At 38.8% G+C, this 19,229-nt stretch overlaps 1 protein-coding gene across 2 annotated transcripts; it reads right to left on the bottom strand.

Annotated features, from left to right (window-relative positions):
- Window positions 1-5,440: 5,440 nt before the first annotated feature.
- LOC122986414 lies at window positions 5,441-11,617 on the bottom strand. 2 transcript variants are annotated; one of them, XM_044357674.1, is made up of 5 exons: window positions 11,514-11,617; window positions 11,286-11,407; window positions 11,113-11,168; window positions 5,672-8,471; window positions 5,441-5,517 (listed from the first exon to the last, which is right to left on the bottom strand). In XM_044357674.1, the coding sequence occupies exons 2-4, from the start codon at window positions 11,309-11,311 to the stop codon at window positions 6,433-6,435; spliced, it is 2,121 nt and encodes a 706-aa protein (XP_044213609.1). In that variant the 5' UTR covers window positions 11,312-11,407; window positions 11,514-11,617; the 3' UTR covers window positions 5,441-5,517; window positions 5,672-6,432. The 2 variants fall into 2 exon arrangements, with proteins under 2 accessions (XP_044213609.1, XP_044213608.1); XM_044357673.1 differs by having other exon boundaries at window positions 11,286-11,609.
- Between the last annotated feature and the right edge of the window lie 7,612 nt (window positions 11,618-19,229).

Here is a 19,229-nt window from a genome sequence, read left to right as displayed (position 1 = left end):
TGGTGGTTTTATGATGTGTGCTACTGGTGTTATGGTTGTGTCCTTGTTGCCCATGTTGTTGCTCTGTGCTATTTCTTAATTTATAGTGGAATTGTGGTGTGGAGTCTTGATCTTGATCTTGACTTCTAGGCAAATTAAACAACTACCACGCTAACACCACATATATTTTGTAAATAGACCAACACCAGCCTAATATGTAAGCCCAGTCTATCACATAAGCAGATACATAGCCTACTGTATATCACACTAATAGTATAGAAGAATAGTGTATTTTAAATCAAGTGAGGCTACAGTCTCAAGGGTCTTCACAACACCTGCATCATTAAACAGTCAGTATATTTGATGTTCACAAACTTTGACCAGCCAACTGCAATTGTACAGTATAGTTATACAGTGTCCTTGACAACATGAAAGCTGTAACTTCTATTGAAAAGTGAAGGCTGATTACTCTGAACTGCTTCTTCAGTTTTCAGACATTGTTAAATGATTAAACTGGTCTATGACCGCTGCAGCTGTGTGAGTCCTTGAGCTTGAGATTTAAGAACTGAATATCAAGTAGCGTGAAAACATCTTCCTTTGACCAGAAATCAAACCCAGACCAGAAATAGGACAGAGAACATGTTATCCTTTAACAGCTGCTCTCATGTTTTCCTTAGTTCTCTGTTATAGCGATTCTCTGAGTTGTAAGCTATTACGGTTTATGCAAATCCATCTAGGATCACTGCTGTGTCCCGGACCTTTCATGTTCAGCTAAAATGTAATAATGGTGATGGCTAACGCTTTGCTTAAAGCAATACAAGCTGCTCAATTGCCCAAGACCTCAGTTTACATAGTCGTTTACAACAATGCTTAACTAACACACACACACACACAGTGTCCTACAAAATGTACAAAATAGAATGTACAGGGACAGGCCAAGGTCACTGCAAGAGTAATGCTACTCTTTTCAGTGAGTTATTTATTTTTTAAAAAGTGCCCCAAACATACTATATTTGTAGATGCAACCATTATTATGAATGTAATGTAAGGCTGCAGTGAGTAATGAGTAGTGAATTACCTAAAACAATTGCTATGCCTATACAGATGGGTGACAAATTAAGGGGAAATCTAACACAAAGTCTCTTAGTAAGGTGTTGAGCCACCATCAACCTCCACTTGGGTTAAGACTTGGTAAATGTGAAGGCCATAGCAGATGACTCACATCATTTTCATCAAGTCATTCAGTGAGCCCCTGTGTCCTGTGTGGCGATGTCTGTATTCAAAATATATCTCCACACATTATTTATGGTTTTATCTTAAAACCTGCATTAATTGATTTTTGGTCCCTTTGGGACAACAGTGTAACTGCAACGTTGACATGCCATATTAACTTTAGCTGCTAAATGCTTAAGAAACCTTTACGCACATTCTGGGCTAACCAGTCTTTACAGCTGTTAGACGCCTTAAAGCACCGTAAAGTATTTAAAGGAATAGCCTGACATTTGGGTAAATACACTTATTAGTGTAATATAGTAAAATGAGAAGATCTTAAACCATTCTCATATCTATACTGTAAATATAAGGCTACAGCCAGCAGCCTGTTAGCTTAGTTCTGTCCAAAGGTAACAAAAATCGACCTAGCGCCTCTAAAGCTCACTAATTAACATGTAATATCTCATATGTTGACAAGAGACCAGTTCAGGAAGTTGCTGTGCCCGGCCATGATATATCCCAGCACAAAAATTCCCTGTCAAACCACAAACTGTGATTTTTACACATGTGTTTTTGTACAGATTAAACCGAGGTAACCAGCCAAGATAGCTGATTCCCCCTGTTTCCAGTCTTTGTTCTAAGCTAAGCATACCATCTCCTCCAGGACACCATGCAGGCTCATCCGTGGGTCAGGGCTGGAGGGCAGCAGAGTTCTTAATGAGTCTTCTTTTCATTGGCTCCTCGAGGACCCTCAATCCCCTCTGCTGCTCTCACAGTCTTCATTCTCTGTTGAATCTAAAGAGGTGGAGAGAGAGAGAAAAATGAGGGATCAGGTCAGTCAGAGCCCAGCTGAGGTTCTGAGTCCTTTACATTGAGGAAGGACATGATCTCTTTGGTCGGCTCCAGGAGCCATTTGTAAGATCTCTGCAGGGCATTTTACAGGAACTGGCAAGATAGTATGGATGCAAGTACCTCAAAACTGTGTTTAAGAGCAGTACTTAACCAACTGTTAGTTGGGTTTGAGAAGATTCAGGCATGCTCAAATGTGAATTTATTCTCTACTTGGGGTTGTTTGGGTCAAGAAATGTACACATGCTGCCCTGTTTGACTGTGTTTGTGGAACATCTTAATGTAAGTCTGTTTCAGGCTTTCAAAACTTGAGTGTCTACTTTGTATATAATACATACATGTTGTTACAAATTCAAATCTGGAAAACCAACAATAATTAAGTAAGGATCATTTAAATTGATTAATTTCTTCAATTGAAAAGGCAAAAAGGCTTACTCTGAATGATTCACAGAATAGTTGGTTTTCTAGGTATCAGCTACAGTTCAACTACACATGATCAGGGTTGAAGATTCTGCAAGTTTTCAGTCCAAACACAAAGCTTAGAAGCTCAATTCCCCAACAGAACTCAATTGTTTTACTGTATGATTTCAATGAAAATCTGTCGACCACTGATCAACACAGTCACAGAGCAGGGCTGCAACAGATGTTTTCAACCTAATGCTGTTGAACAAATGATGGAAATCATCAGTCCTTCCACATTGGCATAAATGATACATTAGTAAAGAAAAAAGAACAATTAATTCACTGTTCTGTAGCCCAGTGCCTGGCATCACCAAAGAGAGGGAGTTTCACAGCATACCAGTATATATCACATTCACAAATGAATATGTACTATTCACACAATATTTCTAAACAAAAAAAGCACATTATCAGTATCTACTATATGCAATGCAATTGCATCTACATGTATTCATTTACTGTCCACCCCCATCTATATTCATCAAAAGTCCTATGAAATGTAATTACTACTGTATGTATTTCTTCTCAAAACAGAACATCAGAAAGAGACATTAAACACTGGGATCTTAAGTGTAAATTAAAGGACTTTTAGGCAGTTTGATTTGATTGGATGGGCAGAAAGAAAGATTTTTATCAAATTTGTGATGACTCTACTGGTTGGACTTTTTGATGTCACCTCTGACGATACACTGTTTCCCAGGACGGAGCAATTTTCCAGGAAGTTCAACTGCCCATTTTATGGGATCTTTTTGTGTACCTTAAAGGTGCAGTGTGTAGGATTTAGTGGCATCTAGCGGTGAGGTTGCAGATTGCAAGAAACTAAAGCCAAGTCTGTTCATCCAGTTCCAGTTCATCCAAGATAAAGAAGGAAAAAATATTATTATCCCTATTGGCACAACTTCCAATTGTGGAGGTTTAAGATGTCCCATACTGGCTCTTGCCTCCACCACAATACAATGGAAGTGCATGGAAGACTGTTTTTCATGCTTAACAAAGTTAAGCATTGTAAACAGAGTTGTCCTTGCATTTATTGTTTCAGCTGATGTAGGTCTGTTTCCCCTGGTGCGTACATCCACTCATTTTATTTCACGAATATTGATTTCATGCTCATTTTCAATTATGAGTTGAGTAATAACACATGATGATCACATTGTATATGACAGCTTTTTCCATCTTGAAACACTAAGCTTTTTAACAGACTAGTGAATGCCAACTACACAAGTCAAGTTGTTATTAAAGAAATCTGTAAGATTTAGTCTTTAGGTGCAATATGCTACAATGACAGTTACTCATATAACACCACCCTCCACAAAACTCTGAGGTACTGATTAACAAATATCGAAACCATAACAGCTGTTTTGTATTGGAGATATAATTTTTAAAAATCAGAAGAGAATCAGCTGTTCAAGGAATTCTGCACAGATACCAGGACCTGAGAAGGTGCGCAATAGTGTGGCACCAAATTGACTTCATGTTTCCTGTCAATATCCATCAAAAAGAAAATAAGCAGCCAGACTTTTACATAACCAGACTCGTTATGTACAGTTAGTTCACAGAAGTGACATTGCCGAAGGTAACCTCAACAAACAAGAAATGACACCAATCCAACCGACATGTAGTTGAATCCTTTGAAGTGATCACACCTCTCTCATGAGACCGCCTCTAACAGCAGGCAGCCTTTGATCAGTGATTCTTTTGAACATGCACCCTCACTGTTTGCAAGATGCTGCCAAGTTATGCTGCACACAGTGGCATGACTGTAATCCTTTGTGTATCAAGAGCAAGTTTTGACAGATGTCACTTTATTTAATTCAAATGAAATAAATTTATTCATTATTTGATACATGGATGCTGATAAAATCTAAGGATTTTACCCAGGCATGACTGAAGCTTGAGATACTGTTTGTGATGTAATGGAAAAGACATTTGTTTCAGGGCTGTACAAAGTAAATGTAGAGTGTTAAAAGTCTTGAATAGTTCAACATTTTGGGAAATACACTATTCACTTTCTTGCACAGAGTTAGATGAGGAGATTGATACCACTTTTGTGTCAGTACATTAAATATGAAACTAAGCCAGGAGATGTTTAGCTCAGCATAAAGAGTGGAAGCAGAGAGAAACAGCTAGCCTGGGGCCTGTTTCAATGTGCAAGCAATGTGCAAACACCGCTTACACACAGATCGCAAATGGCGCTAGTGCCCCCTTTCACAAATGTTTGTCACTCACAAATTGCTGATGAATTTGTGTGTCCCACAATCCTCTTGCATGCTCATGTATGGGTTTCTAAGTACAATGTTTCTTTTGATTACTTAAACATGTCAAATTTTACATGAGAAGAAATTGTATCATGCTGCAAGCTTGCATGTTGCAAATTTGGTGAAATGGGCACAAGGCTCTGTCTGGAATACAAAAATTTGCCTTCACCTCTTAAATTCAATTTTTTAATTTATAGATATAGATAAAATCGAAGAGTAAAACCGAAGAGCAAAAGTTGACAGGTGATTTGCCCAGAGGTTACAGTCTCGATTAGGCACAATGACTTCTTGACATCACTTTGAGTTTGCCAGACAACCAGTGGCGACTCCAAGAAGTTACCGCACCCAGCCAAGAAGTAGTCTCTCACATAAAAACAAAACTTATCATTTTTGCAATGATTTTTGTGCAGATGAAAACAAGATATGACATGTTAAATCAGTGAACTTTAGAGAGGAGGCAGCTTTTTTTTTCCCTTTTGAACCAGCCAGGCCAGCTTTCCCCCTGCTTCAGCTCTTAATGCTATGCTAACCCTATCACCTGCTGGTTTAAGCCTAGTATTTAGTGCAATGACATGGGCATGGTATCCATCTTCTCAGATCTTCAAAGTGTATTGCCCAAAATTTTGAAAAATCTCTTTAAACAACCTGACAGATGTAGAGCAAAGATTTAAAGAATCAAGAAAGGATAGAGCTTGGACACTTTAATGGAAACAGGTGTGCTGTAGATTAACCTCCATGTACTGCTCCAGAACAGACTGTATGCCTATGAAGAGAAAAAAAAAAAAAGTTTCACATTAAATGAGTTCAGCACCATGTGATGGTACTCTATCACTGTACCCAAGTAAGCCAGAGTGGTGAGTGTATTAAATATCTACACATTAAACATTAAAGTAGGTCTGAAGAGTATAATAACCCACCTTTGCTTCATTTCCCTGAGACAGTCTGCTTTTCCCGGAGGGTATCAACAGTTGCTGTGCATAGAGACATCATTTCATTCTTTTACCCCACTGACTTCATAGATACTCAAGAGCTTGGCTTGTACCCACAGTAATGCACATCCTGGGCCATCAATAGTCTTGGGCTAACACTAAGCTTGTATCCCTATCTGTGCTCTCCACTGACAGTCATCTGCTTTGACCAGTAGATTGGTTTCCTTACTGTCTTGTAACCAGGCAGGAAAGACTGAAGTGGTTTTCCATCATTTTGCAGTGTGCTGGTTATTATAAAAGAGAAGAAGACAAATCCTTGGATGAACCTGGGCCTCTTCATTGGCAGGTTTTCCCCATCAGAACAAATTGACCGTTGCTGAGGAGGTCCCATTAGGTTAAATGCTGATGGGTGGATTGCACTGCTAAATCAGTGGGATGAACTACAGAGAATGTGGGTTTACTACAGTTGTACCCTGTTGAGATTTGGAGGGATGATTTCACAGATGCCACCTGGAACAGCAATGTAGTTCAATTGTGGTTTCTATATTTTGAAATCAGGTAGAGATGAAAATGGACAACTGAGGTCAATTCAAAGAACTAGTCTTAATACTGTTTGAGTGTAACAGATAGCATAGGGTCCATGTGTACCAGTTGCACAGCAGGAGTGTGCTCAGTGTGAGCCTGACTTCCCAAAAGGTTTTCCGTGTTGTGTCACTTGACCTGAAGATGTACTGTCAAAAGAATTTTGACTAATGATTGAGGCCATATATATTAGGGTAATGTATTCTATTGACAGAGGCAGGATAGTTGGCCAGCACACTATGGTCACTTGTAGGTTGCATTTGACCAATGGGATATTGTCCATAACTAGGACCAAATGTATGTGACACAAATTGGGTGGTTGATTCTGTCACTTGTTGTTGGTCAAAGTTTGTTGGAACAAAGACAGCATTTGGTTGTTGAGGATTAGATGCGTGTTGCTCTCCTACACAGTCCTTACTGGGAGTTTCAAAAGGTATGTCATGTCTCTCAGTGCCTGTCTGTTCATATTCAAATCCAGTGATTTGATGTTGGCTCAATGAAATGAGAGACTGAGGTTCCATTGACAAGAGACTGGGATTTCTAACAGGTGGTGCTGCTATGTTCTGTCTAGTCCATTTACCAGAGTAAGGATCATAGTGTGTTGGAGTAGCAAAGTAGTTTTTCTGTCCATCAGCTCCATCTGTTTTGTCTTCCATATTAATCAAAAGTTTTGTGTAATTGGGTTTTCTATCATGTTGCCATCTGCCAGTCGACTGTCCAGGAAGTCTTACTTGGGTTTGATACTCAGTCGACAGGTCCTGGAAATTCGATGAATGGTTAAAAGCAGTCAGATGATCAGGCAACAGAGTTTGTCCACTCTGACTCTTGCTGTACTGATAAGGAGATGAGGAAGAGAAGTCCATTTGCCCTATCACCACATTACCTTTTCTATCATAATTAGTGGTGATGGCAACTTCCCTGTTGGGATAACCAAATGATGGAAGTTCAAATTGTGATAAAGGAATAGTGGGAGATTCAGGGTGTGATACGGTCTCTTCATTCTGTCCATACCCAAAGGATGGCTTAAATTGGCCATAGCTATACTGTTCAGAAGCAAAGGTAAATTGGGAACCAGTTGGCTGCCCAGTTTGACCTTGACCGTAGTTGTTGCCATTGAGTTTAAGCTGACCACCGCTGTAATGTCCACTTGGAGCTCTTTCATATTGGGATGGAGACAATGAAGGGTTTACTTGGCCATTGTAGTAACCGCTGTGAACATTTTCAGATTGTAGAGGATAGTTTGGGGATGGCTGAGATGAAGCTGGGTGGTTTGTTAAATCTGGCTTTGGAAATACCTGACTCTGTTCTTTGGGGATTTCATCCTGGCTGCTTTGCTCAGTAGGAGTTGCATGCTGGCTCACATGCACAGTGGAAAAGGTAGTCAGCTTTTTAGACTGGTGTTCCCTTTCTTGCTGTACAGTACCAGAATTGAAAAATCCATTTTGGGCTGAACTTGATTGCAATGTTGCTGGCTCCATGTTACTGGTCTGAACAAAACCAACACTTCCTTGTCTTTGGAGATTTTCAGAATAACCAACATTACTGCTGGCAGGTTTTGTAGATGGAGTAGGAGATGGAATAGGAAATGAAAAGCTGAGTTGAAAACTTGGCTTGGAGACGTCATGGGCATTTTTTCCACCATTTGGGTTATCTGTGGAACCTTTGTCTGAAAACCCATCTGAACCAGAAGGGCTGTTGAAACTGCTCTGGATCTGAACACTGCTTGGCCTGTACAATTGTGAATAGCTTGCATCATCACTCCCACCACTGTTCAAAGCAGAGCCTTTAGTGATTGAACTAGTGTCTTTGTTTTGGTGCGGGAAGTTGGCAAAAGGAACCTTTAGACTGAATTCAAAGCTTCTAGGCTTGGACTGCAGGTAGTTTCTCTGAGGTGGGGGCTGGGATGGGGACATTTCCTGTGTCCATTCAGTGGCAACATCAGGCTGTGTTAGATATGGGCTCTGAGTTTGGTGATACAGACCAGGTTGATTTTGTATCTGGGCACGGCTATGGGCACTCAAAGAACTTTCCTGGGGCTTTTGCCTGGTTATGATCTGAACCTGACCATGGACGTTGGATTGTAGGTTTCTGTGGGGCTGCCTCAGAGCCTGGATGTACTGGAGAGGGCGACGGATCCCATAGCCATATCCCTCTTGCGGTGTCTCCCTTACAATCTGCCATGCTTCAGGATACATGGAACTTCTGGCTATGAGAGAACATAGTTTACATGTCAAAAATATTGTATGATGTGAAATTGATGGGGGGATAATTGATTAATTTAACCAATGCAGTTATGCTCCTGTTTTGCAAAGAACAATTTATGTCTTTAAAAAAAAGTATAACATAGTATATAAACAAGTTATATGCAAAATATTCATATTCATTAAACTTAAAATAAGAACACAAATGGAATGAAGTATCTAAACCTGCAGTAGCTGATTTTTCACCACTTGGAGGCAGTACAAACAAGCAGGGGCATTTGCTCCATTAAGGGCGCTGGGGCACCACCCCTAATGCAATTCCAATTGTGAAATACATATTTTAATGAAAAATTGTTGTGTATGTGTGTAAATTTCAGTTGTTACTCTCACATAAGTCATACATAAATTACAGAAAAGTGCAATGCTTAATGAAAATCACTGCCTACAATCTTTGTGTGCCAAAGGGCGTACTTTTCTGCCCGATGGTGGTATATGTGTGTAATATGTTTGGCTTTTCCTGGTGGCCCCTGACTGGTTGAAACCACATGCTGAAAATACCTGAATCTGGGGTGGAAAATTGTAGGCCCAAGAAATGTTGCCAGATTTGGCAATTTTCCGCCCAATTGTTGTTTCCTTTTTAGATTAAATTTACCCCCTGAAGGCAGGCAAAATGTTTATTGATTCTTGTAATACTGAGGTGATAATTGTAAAGTTGCTAAGTGGCCACCAAAAGATAATTTTTTAAAACTTTTAAAAACTGCTAGCCTAGCCACTAGACACCAGCAGCTTGCTCTCTTCTACATTGCACAGAGCATGCTCACGGCCAAAATACAGAGCTACCTAGGGTCATAGCCCCATCTAGTGGAAAAGTCACACCATGCCGCTGAAAACAAGCTGTCAACACAGCATTGACTATCACCTTTTAACTTTGTATGGCAAACTTGTTAAACAGTTGCTTTTTTACTCATCCAGCAAATACAGACAACACACATACTCATTTGCAGTTGTGTTTCTGTCCACCTGATCAATGTAAGTGCAATATTCACTTTTGTTTAGCTGTGTTTTAGTCTCCAACTCGAGGAAAATATCTGTCTCGTTAGCTGCTGAATGCTCCATTATGTTCAGTAGGTAGCTGCTAACTGTGCGTGTTATCATTTGGTGCTGGGTTGGTAGTGTACAGTGAATTTATCAGTGCTTCATTACTGAAAACAGCTGCCTGCTGCAGCTGGAAATTGGGTTAATGAAAACAGTGAGGCTGAACCATAACTAATGTTGTGGGTTGTAAAACCAGAACTGAGTTGAAAGATGCTAAAAAAGTGTCTTAGAAAGGAGGAACTGCAAAATGGAGGGATATTTTTGTAAAGAAGATCTGTTTCATAAAACTAACTTAGAGTTGATGTGAGCAGACTAAGCCAAAAGTGGTTTATTTCATGACTTTGAAACACAGACCTGGGACATCAAGCACTGATCACACAATAGTATAATTATTCAGCTGTATAAGATGCAACATATTTAACTTTGAAGTATCAAAGGAAATTAAAGTTCTATCAGTTTGGTTTACTTGTTTGTACAAGTAAAATCACAACCTCCACATGTTAAAAATACTGTTCAAATACCTTCAGATTGACCTCATATTTTGTTTATTGGCTTTATTCTAAATTGCAGTGCATTTAAAAACATGCCAGCTGGAATGAGAGTGTGCATATACATAACACTGACAAATATGAGCTTTGATTATTAAATTCACACAAGTGCAACCCATGGAAAAATGTTATTTGTTGAATGTGAACAGCAAACTGACTTATGGTCACAGTGCGGTAGTAAAGAGAATATTGGATTTAACTCCGTTTCAGTCTGGTTGATTGATTGTGACATTGGTTCAGCCTGAGGAGAAGCTAAGCATGAAAACTACCTTGACATGAAGGTTAGTCTTGAGGTGTAGGTTTCCATGGTAACCTAGGCGACACTTATTTAAACCTCCTTTATGAACATAATTTCCTGAGAATAAGGCTGGTTCAACTGGAAATCTTTCATTTCATTGAATCTAGTTGGGAGATTTTTTTTTTAAAAAGTCCTTGCATTGTAAATTAGTTCTAAGGTGCTTTCACTACCATTTCCTATTTTCTAAAAGCATGTAGAATATTTAATTGGAGATTATTGTAGACCTACTTGGACACAGGCTTACGCCAACTTGAAATGGCGCATGGCATGAGACTCCCTGCTTGTTATGGAGTATTTCACTCACTGTTAATACGCTTTGTTATAAGGCTGGCTGAGTGGACCAAGAATCAGCAACTGTTCAAAATCAGTAATATGGGAGAAGGGTTGCAACTAACAATTATTTTCATTAATGATTAACCTGCAATTTTTTTTCTCAATTAATTGTTTGGTCTATAAAATGTCAGAAAATAATGAAAAATGACAATTTGCCAGAATCAAAAAGGTGATGTTTTGTCTGACCAACAGTTCAAACCACCCAAATATTTAGTTCACTTTCATGTATGAGAAAGAGTCATTTTTAGCATTTTTGCTTTACAAAAACACTAAAACAATCAATTATCAAAATAGTGGCATATTAGTTTTCTGTAGATCAACTAATCGATTAATCGACTAATCGTTGTAGCTCAATGTGTGAGTCAGACATACCTCTTGGAAAAGCTGAAGAGTAGTTCACCTCACTCAAGAAGCAGATCAGTAATATACTGTGCAGAAATTGCAAATACAACATCTAATATCAAACATTTATTAAAAACAAATATTTACATTAAAAGTGACTTAAAACTTAAGGCATCTCATAAAAACTGATTCGATTGTGTTACCTTGTAATTTGGAACCCAGTAGCCATGACTGCTGCTGCAGCACTCACTCACTGTCTATCCTGACAAATCATCCAGTTACTGGAGCTGAGCTGGACTGAGCATGTGGAGCTGCCCTGTCAGACCTGGATCCACAAGAGCCAAACTCTCAGAGGCAGATGCTCTCTAAAATCTACAAGTAAACACACATGTTGGGCTTGCAAAACAGATTTAAGCTTCAGAAAGACTCACGTGTGTGTGATATGCTGTTGTACAACTTATAAAAAAGCCAACAAGTTTGTTTTCAGTTTGTCTTTCCAACTCCCAGGAAGCTGTCAGGTGTTATCAATCTTGCATTCTTAATGAGCAGTTGAGCTGAGGCAGCCAGAAACACTGCACATACACACAAACACACACACACACACACTGCATCACACAGGTGTGATCACTTGATGTGATTGCCCTGGCCGAGAGTGCTTATCTATCCCCTGGAGAGGATGTGATCAGTGTGAATAAATGTAATTCCAGGAATTGAATGTTCCAGTGAAGTGCTGCATTATAATGGACATTTTTCTGTTCAACTGCCTCATCTTAAATTGGAGCCCCCTTACTTATGCATGTTGTTAAAATTAAGATTGTGAGCACGTTCAGTTTTTCATAGAAAATTCAGTGAAAACAGAAATGCTGTTGAGCTGCACAGCACATGCACTACTTATCTCAAACAGCTTCTCAAACACTGCATCTAACTTCTGTCCAAAGATTTCTGCCACAGCAGATCCACACTGTCACTCCTATACAAAGATCTATACAAAATACTGTAGGCTGCAACATAAAATAATATAAGACAGGTTCTATTTTCCCCTGGCATAGCTATTCTGTTGTTAAAAAAAATTAAATTTGCTTTACTATAGGCTTATAGCAGCCAAAGTATGTACTGTGCAGCTGTAACAATAAAACAGATAATTGAAATAAACCAACAAAAACTGTTAATACACTTAAAGCAGAGGACACAGGCTTGTATGGTCATTTTCATTCTCTTCAAATTGCATTTGACAGTGACATGTTCATATGCTCAGGGTACTTGGTGTTTTAAGAGAAAATAATGATGAAGCATTAGGAAGCCACACAGCAGCCCTCATAGCTGGCGGCCATGCCTTCAGATGTTATAAAACTACATTTGCATGCACACTAGTCTAACAGGCAGTGTTTGGTACACCAGTCACATCAAGACGAGTCAGTGGAGCATTAAAGATTGAACCTCGGCCTTGGTCATGCTTTCATCCACGATGAGCTGGGCACCAACCGTTCCACCCTAACGATGATGGATCTCCTCAAGGTGTTCACTTTTTTTTTGTTTATTTTCGCTTATTTATTTACTTGTCTGTTTATTTATTCCCAAGGGTGTGAAGTGGTAGTGGCAGTGGGGTGGGGGGCAACTTTTTGCTTGATGTATCGTCTGAGGAGCTGCAGGTGAAAACTAAAGGACAGTCTCCTCTGGATAATAAAGATGACATATAGAGGCACTGCAGAAATGCATTTTGATAGACTTCACTACTTCCCTCCCATCAGACCCTATTCTTTCTTCTACACACTAGTCACGCTGTGTTTCATAAAGGTATTGAGAAAGTGAAAGTAGCCAAGATATGGAGGCCCATTTCTACCAGGAAAAAAAAAAATGGTGAAAAGCTGTGCATGATAAAAATATAATTCTCATTGTAACACTAAATGATGAAATACTAAGTCAAAATTCTGACTAACTCAAAGTTATGAGATAGTAAGTCAAAAATTTAATTGACTAAATGAACATTATGAGATATTAGGTCAAAAATAATTATGAGATAGTAAGTCAAGGTGTGACTTACCAGGTGTAACTAGATCTTACTAGGTCTAAACTTTGACTTAGTAAGTCAGATCTTGACATACAAATTTAACATTTTGATTTACAAAGTCAAAAAAGGAGATAATAAGTAGGGATGTACAGAGAGCCCAGTATTTGTATTTGTATCTGTATTTGTTGAGGCAGTGGCAAAGTGGAAAGAGGCTTAAAAATCCTGTTTTTGTATTTATTATGCTTTTAATTTTAGAAAATTAAAGTGTTACAATAAGTGTTCATGAATAAACTACCTTACAAAGGAGGTCCCCACACCAGGTCTCGAACTGGAGTCTCCCAGATCATAGATGACTGCGCTGACTACTGAGCTAAAACTTTATTCATTACCTCATTGCAGGCAGACCTCTACCTATTTATTGGGGCTGAAAAATGAAGCAATGTAGAAGTGCCAAAAACTGCAGTTTCTTGAATGGCCACTTGAGGCTGGCTCCAAAAGCGAGTCATTCCCCATTGACCCCTATGTTAAAATGTCCAACTTTACAGCAGAAATAAACATGTTTACAGCCAAAAAACGGTTTTGGTCTCTATAGCTTATTTCCCCTTTCATGACAACTGTACAGGAGGTGAAGTTTTTTGTAACTCACCCTTTTAGCCATAAAGTTATGCATAATGAAGGACTAGCAGCTAAGTGGCTTGTTTCCACCATTCGGCCCGCCTCTCTGCCCATTTTTGATTGGCTGGGAGTTAGGCAGCATCACGCACTGCCAGGATGTCAACAGCTGGAGCGGCTCATGTTGAGCTTCAAAACCGCTCTTCAAAAACCAACAGGTGGCGTCATGGTAACTACGTCCATATTTTTATACGTCTATGTATTTGACATGTTTTTTTTTTCTTCCCAAAAACAAATAATTTTTAAAATATTTGTGTGAAACAAATATTCATATAAAGCCTACTATTTGTGCTTTGCTGAATAATGTATTTGTATTCGGGCACACTCCTAATAATGAGGCAACATTTTCACTTACTGAGCTCTCTTACTCTCTCTTACTGGGAGTTTGACCTTGAACTGAATGATGGAGTTAATGTCAGAAAGACAGACTAAAGATCAATGAGTGACACTTATAGGCATCTGTCATCCTCAATAGCTAATTGCCTATAATGATGACCTTTCCTCGTCACTGCGGGCCTTTTCCAAAGTAGCCCCTACACCCTCTCCCTACCCACTTTCACTCCATTTGCACATTCATGTGAAGGGTCTGCCATATTAAGTGCCATCCCAAACCAATGAGCGGGGGGTGGAAGTGGGTTATAAAACCCTCCAACAGCAGGCCTGCATCGATGCTGACTTATTAAGCTTGTGCAACATCTATTATGTTCGTCATGGAGGACACTCCGTACAAATGTATTTATTAGTCCTGTGTACAAGAGATGATGTTTCTGACCTAAACATTTACTTCACTATCCTCTCTGACATATTGATTAACAGGTTCATTATCAATGTTTTGGGTACCGATATGAAAATACTGTGATGTTTCAATACATACATGACTGATTTGGACAGGAACTTCTGTAAGTAAAACGAAAATGAATAAATTAGAAAAAAGTTTGACAGTCCCTTTGTCTATCCTTTCTATCTCCAGGGACAAAGATGTTCACAACCTCTGGTTGTTATATCCCAGTTAGTGGCATGAGCTAACTATACTTCTGAATACAGACTTGTAAAGGAAAATGTAAACACATTTATTGTTTTGGGGGGAAACAATCATTAATGTTTGTATGCAAGTACATACCACAGATATTTGATGTGAACAGTGAAGCTAGAATGAAACCTTGTTTGAAATGCAGCAGAACAGGTGGTTTTTAAAAATCAAACTTTTCAATACCATCTGAAAAATGGCTCATCTCTACTTGTACAAAAGGATCACTATGCAAGGAGTGTAGTGATGTGGTCTATACCCAAGAAATTAATTTTCGTATTTTTGATAATAAAAAGATTTTTTTTTAAAAAGAAGGTCCAGATCTCCTTCTCTCATCTTCAACAGCTGGTGGATGATGGCAATCATTGCTGCTCCCGACCATTGACTGCACATAAAGATTTATTATAAGTATATAAATATCTATATACAATCAATGATTTCAACATATGCTGATTGGGAACCATGGTGACGAAAATTTATGACAGTTCCTGTTTCTGCCAGAGAGAGTGAAGTTCATCCTAAACCTTGCTGCTGTATTTATACCCATAATGAAGGGAACTTCATTCAGCAGTGAGTGTGACTACAAACAGAGTGCACTCCATGACGAAGTGGGAGTGGGGAGGGTCAGCTTTGGAAAAGGCTCTCTCTGTACTGCCATCTAACGGCAGCATGTATTTGTTCCATCTGCAGTCTCTAACTGGAGTGATGTCATGCATCAAGCAACAGTTATGCACAGTGGATCCACTGGTTGAATTTTGTGCAAACAGCAACTACATGTGCTTTCCAGTTTTCAGTTATTCTACACACTGTCTTCTGCAGCGTAAATCAACAGCCATATTGGAGACTGACACTTTGAAAACAGTTAACACAGTCCCATGAAAAATCGTAGATCAATTAAAACTTTCACTCTCCAGGAGTGCCCCAGTAGCTGAATGGTTACTGTGCATGCCACATAACTGCAATGTCACTGGTTCAATTCCAGTCAGGAATCTTTACCATCTCTCGCCCCTTGTTTCCTATCTGCCATATCACTATACAATAAAGGCAAAAATAATCTTAAAAAAAAACAAACCTTCTCTCTCCGCCAATAAGAGTGTGCTATTTTAAAAATACTAATAATTTATTTGTGGATCATTACCAAGATTATTGTGGTTTTCAGCAATTTTTTGCATGGCATGCCCACTTAGACTATGGTGTATGATCATGTGTTCTTTCCTGTGTAGGCGCACACCTGATGCACTGTTTACGAAAACAGAGCCTAGTATTTCATAATTTTAACTTAGTAGGTCTAAACATCTCAATATTTCTACTAAGGAAGTCATTATTTTGATTTACCATGTAGATATTATTTTATCATGCCTTTTCATATTTTTATAGGCAGATATGGGCTTCCATATAATGATAATAGGTATGCGCTTGTGTAAAGAGCTTTAGAAATGGAGAGCTAACACCATGAATAACAGCTAACTATTCATTTTAAATGCTTCAGAGACAAAGTGAAGGTGTAAAGAAGATTATTTACACCTTTTAAAGCAGCGGCATTGTATGAGAGAAGGCCTTGCAGTCGAATCTAAAGCTCTTTTTGTTGTTAACTTTATCTCGTAATCAGCAATAGCTTAGTTTACTGATGCTCAACAGTCATTCATTTGGCCTTTGCTCTCCCTATATGTATTCCCCTCTCCTTCTCCTCCTGATTGATTCCTCTGTGCTTTGTGTCATCCTGGAGTGGATGAATGATGTTGTTTGTCTCTCTGACAACCAGTCAATACCTCATTTTGTTTCATTTTCAGGTACCTCTTGGTGTGCGTGTTTGTGTGTGTGAACATCTGCTTTTGTGTGTTTTCTGTTTATATTTGTTTACGTATCTCTGAGAAAGCCTTCATTGACCCGCTCGCTAATTGCTCCACTGATTAGGACCTCATCCTTGATTTAAACAGTCCTGCTTGCTTTGTGTTTTTGTGTGCTTGTATGTGCGCTTGAGTACTTGTGCCTTTATGTATGTGCAGAGTCACGAGCAGCACAGCGAGAGGGACTGAGTGGGTGTTACGCTGGAATAATGATGACAAAGAGCCACCTGTCAGAGCTCAGGCTCTTTCAGAATGTCATTTCACGCTGAATGGGTAATCAGGTCGGCGGTGTGTGAATTGGATGGCTACAGAATTAAGGGCTTCTCAAACTTTTTAATGTCAAGTATCCTTTTGTAGAAGCAGGGAAGGCAGGAAAACTCACATGGGGGAAAATAATATGGTATGGAACACCTGTCTGAGAAAGACAGACTTTAGACTTATTAGATTTAGTGCATCACAAAGAGGTGTGTGTTGTAGAATAATGAGGTGGAAACAACAGGCAGACCAGAAGTCTATTCTTTGCTGATAAATTATGGGGCTGCTGTCTGGTGACTGATGTGGTGCTATCTATCCAGAGCTAATTTCTTCATGAATTTAATGTGAAAAGAAAACTTTTAGTTGGCCAAGTAACTGAATATTTTCATGGTACTCCCAGTTGAAATTGATAAAATGGCAACCAACCAGCGAGGGCTGAGGGGGAGTTCAACATTTTGTGTGTTAAGAGCAGAGCTGGAGAAAAGCATGTTTAGCCTAGCCTAGCATTAAGTCTGGAAGCAGCTAGCCTGGCTCCATCCTAAATTCAAAATATGACACGCCCACACCTCCAAAACTCACTTATTAACACAGTGTATCTTGTTTGTTTACCCTGTACCTTAGCATAAATATAAAAATAAAAATTTGGGATTTTTGGCATTACATGTTGACCAATAGTGTAAGTTATCAGTGTCAGTACAGGCACCAAACCTCACTGCAATGACAAGACTTCAGCAACACTTTTCTAACTGTTGTTCACAAAGAAATAATTATAGTACATAACTCTCCCTTGAGCCACAAATTGCCATTTTATATTTTTACATCATAATGTAAATGTTAAACAAATGAGTTACAACATTTTAATAAATGGGCTTTAAATGGGTTGATTGGTGTATTTTTTTTAACACTGGAGGCTCGCTGTTTCCCCTGCCTCCATGCTAAGCTAGGCTAACACATCATGACTCCAGTTCCATACCTGAGAGTGATATTGATCTTTTTATGCTACTCTGGAAAATAAAGCAAATAAATATATTTTCCTAAATATTTAATTATTCTTTTGAGCTCATTTTCACAACTATTTAATTAGATTGACAAATATTCCACCTTTTCTCTTGAAATACACAGACAAATGTTTTTCTCCACAAGACCTTACGGATGTTGATAGTTATTGTACCATTAGGGAGATAATAAGGCACACCTGTGCTCCACCCACACATGTGTTTTCTGTACATCAATGTGGTCAACTACACAGAGATTTAAACAAGGTATAAATCCTTCTCTCTAACATACATTTTTGAAACTTCACATCAAATATCAATGATGTGCAAGACAGCTTGTGAGACACTATTCTCAAAAATGCTGAGCAGTTTTGAAAGCTGACTTTACACCATTTCAAATCAACCTCTTTCATCCTGTGTGCCTGTGTGTCACAAGTATTTAAATGTTTCTTTCTTTGATGAAAATCCTGTGAACTAAATTGCCATCTCATGTGGTTGAAATCCTTGCATCTCATCTATAATGAACAGTTTACACAAGGCTGCCTGAAGGTCTCATATTTTCAAAGGGAAAGGCATGGCACTTGCTTTTATCCCTTACATTTGAACTTGTTCAAGTTGCTTCATTTGGCCTGAGCAGTGTTGTCAGCCCCTGCATCTTCATACTGTCATTTTTATAGCATTATATAAGGATGTGATTCTGTATTAAATCTGATTAGAGCATAAGTTGATTTTTGTCACAAGATCTTAAAATCAATCTCCCTTTTCGCATTTGTTTGCTTCCTTACAGCTGTGTATCCAATGACCCTAACCTGCTATTACTGAAAACAACCACTAGGAGGCAGAGAGTCAACACTGCTGTAAAGTGATTCTCAGCTGTGTACCAGGAAGTCTTCAGGTTTGATTTCTCTAACTATTCCCTCCCTTATACAATGTAAATGTGATTTCAGCTGCTGTATTGTTTATTTGAAATGAAAACATAAATGCTGTTGGGCCACATTATGGGGTGCCACTGCTGCAAAGGATTGCACTCTGTGCTCCTTTTACCCCTTTTAAACTCACTATTGACTAGTTATTTGTGTGATTCCTGTATAAATTTAAACACACACACACACAAAGTCAGTCAAGACTTACTCAGAGTGCTTTAATGAGCAGTATAGAGATTTTAGAATCACAGTTTTTCCGTCAAGAAGCATCTGCATTTTCCAGAGACCAAGACTATTGCTCTTGTGAGAAATGAACTCGTTCACTAATTGTCCACAATTTGGAGTAGAACCAGGGGTTAATGCCAGCTGCCTTTTCTCTTCCAGCTAATCAACAATCACTTGATGAAACTGAAATATACT

This window comes from Thunnus albacares, chromosome 7 (assembly GCF_914725855.1).
Source record: "Thunnus albacares chromosome 7, fThuAlb1.1, whole genome shotgun sequence".
In the NCBI taxonomy this organism is placed as follows: domain Eukaryota; kingdom Metazoa; phylum Chordata; class Actinopteri; order Scombriformes; family Scombridae; genus Thunnus; species Thunnus albacares.
Note: the sequence above shows the minus strand (reverse complement) of the source record. Positions and strands in the feature narration are given on the sequence as shown.

Excerpts from the sequence above, each read along its gene's own strand:
- LOC122986414 (XM_044357674.1), bottom strand. The coding sequence starts at position 11,311 with ATGGCTACTGGGTTCCAAATTACAAG. Across the intron at positions 11,169-11,285 it reads ACTGGGTTCCAAATTACAAG|TATATTACTGATCTGCTTCT; the intron begins GTAACACAATCG and ends ATTTCTGCACAG. Across the intron at positions 8,472-11,112 it reads CTCTTCAGCTTTTCCAAGAG|CCAGAAGTTCCATGTATCCT; the intron begins GTATGTCTGACT and ends GTTCTCTCATAG.